Source organism: Osmerus mordax, chromosome 6 (assembly GCF_038355195.1).
Source record: "Osmerus mordax isolate fOsmMor3 chromosome 6, fOsmMor3.pri, whole genome shotgun sequence".
NCBI classification, from domain to species: domain Eukaryota; kingdom Metazoa; phylum Chordata; class Actinopteri; order Osmeriformes; family Osmeridae; genus Osmerus; species Osmerus mordax.
Window position 1 is genome coordinate 11,941,472 of NC_090055.1, and position 4,534 is coordinate 11,946,005.

Sequence of the window (4,534 nt, forward strand, 5' to 3'; positions counted from 1 at the left end):
TGGGTATATCTCAGTGTCCTCCCTCCTTGCCTATCCATGTGGGGGTGTGCCCAAAATAATGGGTCTCTAGTCTAAATGGTTCTATACAGTAGTACAAACCCAGCTTCAAGCTCATGTCTCCATTCTCTGTGGACCCAACCACCTAACCAAATCATCCACCATCAGGTAATTGCCCCGACAGAAGCAGCAGATGTTTTATGTTTTTCCAGTTTTTATTGGTATGCTTTATTGTACAACAGAGCCCTCCCTGTCTTTCTCTCCCCTGCTACCCTTAGCAGCCAACACCTGTTGCTTGTGAATTAAATCAGTTCATTGTGGGACACCTGTGTCAGTGGCAACGCGGTGGCGCTAGCCCACATTATCCTTCCTACAGCTCGTGCCGTGGCTGCACTGCTATTGTCCTACCCTGCACCCAAGTGCACTCTATCCAATATTTGTTAAGCAGTGTGGATTTTAATGTAAAACCTATTTCCATTCTTTATTTGCATCTCCCTTTCCCCTCTTTCTCTTGGTTTGTCTCCCTAACCCCTTTGTCCTTGTTTTCTGTTTAGCAAGTGAGAGATGATATTGCTACGACGATCATGCGACGATCACCCCCTGACACTGCATCTTAAAAATTAGATAGGGAGCGCTCTGTTTGAGCTCTCGCTCATTAACATTATAACTGAAAGTAATGGGCTGCCAGGGGTACAATAACCGAGATCGGCTTTGGGGTATAACTCCACACTGAAATTCAATAAATGCTTATTTACAGACACACATAGAGGCACGCACACACACGGACACCCTATCTTATTTTGAATTGTTACATTTCAATGGACCATGCCATTTCTCTCTCTCTCTCCCCTTCTATGGGTGACCAAGGAACAATGTGTGTTACAACCGCAGTTCCGACCTAATAGAAAAGCAAATATGAGTCACATGAGATGTTATATAACCACTTCATTTGTGACAAAGGGAACAAGAGCTGCTAAATGAACCTGCTAAATGCACAGACCGCAAAGCACTCAGGGCTGAATACAGGGGCCAATGGCTAAGTGTTTGGAAACAGTATGGAGAAGGCTTCTGTGTGTGGATGCAGGAGCGCTTTATTCTTCAACAACCTGGTATCTCTGTGTTTAGAGGACAAGCAGATTTCACCCTGTAGATGGTCAGAGACAGAAACCAAATGAAAAAAACAACTTTTTTTCTCTCTCATTTTTTTCTTTAAAAATCTGTTTACATACATTTATATTGCTTCATATATCCGGTTTACAAACAAATTTACATCCAATACATAATAAATATAGCTTTTGGGATGATAATTCTTGCTTCCATGACAATTTTTGAGATGATTTGGGGGTGTTTGCGCAGCAGGTGTTGTGTAGCAGGATCCAGGGTCAAAGACCAGAGCTCAGGGTCACGTTTTATGAGGAGTACTCGTACTCCTCAGCACTCCGACGGCCAAAATCCATCCAGCCCAGATAGTCCCGGTCCTTTATTCTGTGACTGGGCCCAGGCCCGCTAGCTCGGCTGCTGATGGACATGCTTCTCGGAGGCTGGAACCCACCTAGAAACACAGGGAGGACCATGATTCTCGATTAGGACACTGACCAGATGCCAGATAGGTCTTACATCCTAAACACAGAGGAAACGGAAGCATGAAATGTGTTTCTTTTCGACCTGGGAGAAGGCTAAATGAAGTAGAATCGTGATGTATCTGTAACGCTAGCCATATCTCCACATATTGATCAGTCCCATAATTTCTTCTCTTTCTACTTCCTGCCAGTTATGTGTATGTGTGCAACACTGGACGGAGCAACATATTGTCTCAGCTCATTATCAGTACCCCAGGGACGCTGCTCTGAGTTCAGGCATTTACACAGCCCCAAACTCCCTCTAAATGGCTCAGCGCGGCGCTCAGACAGGCTTCAACCATGGAGGATACATTATCTGTGAACCACAAAATTAACCACTCTCTGTTTAGAGTCGATGTGCTGTTGAAGGCTAGCTCTGCCACACAAGGCATCTATGAGAGGAAAACCCCACCCCACGCTTTCCATGATGCTCCTTACTATTGAATGAGAAAACAAAAAATACAGTAGATATATAATAAGATAATAAAATAATAGCAAATACTATGTCAGTAATGTTTCTTCTTAATTGTGTTTAATCTTCTCTGGAAAAGTGTATCCATTCACCATTCATTGTCTCTCTATTTGATAGTGGGATTTAATTAATGGCAAATGTATTGTATATGATAGTGACGATAATTCCCCATTGTTAGGACATATTTTGATGAAATCCTGGTTGATGTGTTTGACATCCCTGGCTGCACCCGTAGGATACTCAGCAGCATGATGTGGATGGCTAGTAGAAAGCCAGCACGCAGAAACAAACAACGACACATGATGACAGTGGAGGAAGAGCTGTGAGCAGGCAAGGGTGAAAGGGAGGCACAAGAGAAGGGATACATGGAGTGAGGGGGGGGGGGTGGTCTTTCTCCAAGATGTCAAGCGTCTTTATCTTCTGTGATATGATGGATTCTCTGGAGGGAAGGATTCTTTTCAGTCTGAATAATCTTTTCCATCAACAATCCCCATCTTTCCTGTTGCATAACTTCTCTTCATCCACCCCTCTCTTTCTCCTCCCTTTCTCCTCTCCTCTCCTTTACACTACGAAGGAACAGCAGTCTATACCAGAAGTAAAGGGCCCCAGAGGAGAGGATTGAGACAATGTTTGTATTTTTGGATCTTTTACAGAGGCAGTTGATTAACTGCAGTCCATGTAGTTGTGGTGCTGTGGTTTAACTAAGCAGTATAACTGCAATCTTTGTAAAGCACACTCATTACTGACAGGCAGGGCAATCCCAAATCCCTGTTTTCCCCACATTCACATCCCACCCTAACCCACATGCAACCTTTTTAAATATTAAAGCCTGTGTAATGGAGTTCCTAATTGGCCACCACTCACCTTTCCTGGATATCAATCTGGCCAGTATCTGGCTGAGACTGGTGCGAGAGTCCTCCTCCTCATTGGGTTTGGAGTAGGGGGTGAGCTGTTCTGCTGGCACTGCCGAGCGGGCTTGGCGTGTGTGTGTGGACAGAGCGCTGTCCAGTTTGGGGGGCTCTGCTCCGCCCAGGTCCGGGTTTGGTGAGTGAGAGGGCCGTCCTAGGCTGCTGCTGGCAAGGGCGGCGAGGAGAACACACACACAGATCCCAGTGTTCATTGCTGACAGAAATAGAAACACATGTTAGGACAGACATCGCTTCAGCACAAAGAAAATGTTCATTTATCAGATAATAGGAAGAGAGAAATCTAGATTCTTCTCCTTGAATTTTACCAATTCATCCACCCTGACTAATGAATGGTTCTCTCTGTCATCCTATAACCTGAGGAAATGGCTGGATAATCAGCTAACAATCCATGTTAATGCCTCCACCCTCCAGTCCCTAGTCAGTCCAAAGATCCTCACAGATACACCTTAGTCAACTATCACCCATCCTCAGTGGACCCTCTTAATAATACATTGTTTAAAAGGGTACCACATGTTGAACATTTTGGGGCCACCGTTTAAATAAGACACAAACTGGTTTACACATGGAATAAACAGAAGTATCAGTTGTAAAAATGCAGCTCTAAACATTTTAAAACATAAGCTAGATTACCAATAAGCAGCCAGTGGCGATGGATGGATTCAATTTTGAAACTGGAAACTAGGAAGCTCATGTGATATCCTAATGTTTATCTGAATCATACTCTCAATTGCAAAATGTCGCTTTTTTCCATCACAATTAGTCAAAAACTAAACCAGGAGAACCCTTCAGATAAATAAAACAAGCAACAAACAACAAGAACATCTCTCATTCTGTGAGAAAAGTACTGATTCGAAGTGACCAGTAAACTAAATTTTTTCGATAACGACACCAACAAAATGCGAGTAGGAAGAAGCCAGCATGCCCTCTTACCTTCACTTTTCAGACAGCCCCACGGTGAATGAAGAGAACAGGAGAGGTTGAGAGGTACAGCGGTAGAACAGGCTGACTGAGGGAAGTTCTCCTGGAGGTGGAGGAGAGGTCCTTATATAGCCGAGAGGGAGGGGCTGGCCCACGTCCCTGGAGCAGAGGGCTGGCGCATCCTGTCATCTGTTTGCGCATCGCTGACGCAGTAGAGGGACAGACGCACGCTAGCTGCTGCCTCAGTAAGACCCACCCTGGACCCCCCCCCCCCACACACACACACACTCACACACACACACAAACACACACACACTGAGACACACACTGAGACACGGCACTAATGCACAAGCGGACACACATGCACCGTCTCTCAACCAGGGAATGACAACAAGGAGAGGGCATAGGTCACAGCAACCACTTCTAAAGCAATGTAACCCCGCCTCCCCTCACTTACATTCACACAAACACCCACAAACACTCCCACAAACACACCTACAGAAATCCTTTGGTCCTCGACCCCAGCAACCTCCCACCCACTCACCTCGATGTGGCTTTCTTAGCCGGTTGAGGACTTAATCCCAGTTTCCTGAGAAAAG

General features: G+C 45.2%; 1 protein-coding gene across 1 annotated transcript; it reads right to left on the reverse strand.

The window, feature by feature from the left end:
• Positions 1-1,156: 1,156 nt before the first annotated feature.
• On the reverse strand, positions 1,157-4,020 carry ccka (cholecystokinin a). The gene is made up of 3 exons (XM_067238315.1): positions 3,948-4,020; positions 2,953-3,210; positions 1,157-1,549 (listed from the first exon to the last, which is right to left on the reverse strand). The coding sequence occupies exons 2-3, from the start codon at positions 3,206-3,208 to the stop codon at positions 1,407-1,409; spliced, it is 399 nt and encodes a 132-aa protein (XP_067094416.1). The 5' UTR covers positions 3,209-3,210; positions 3,948-4,020; the 3' UTR covers positions 1,157-1,406.
• Between the last annotated feature and the right edge of the window lie 514 nt (positions 4,021-4,534).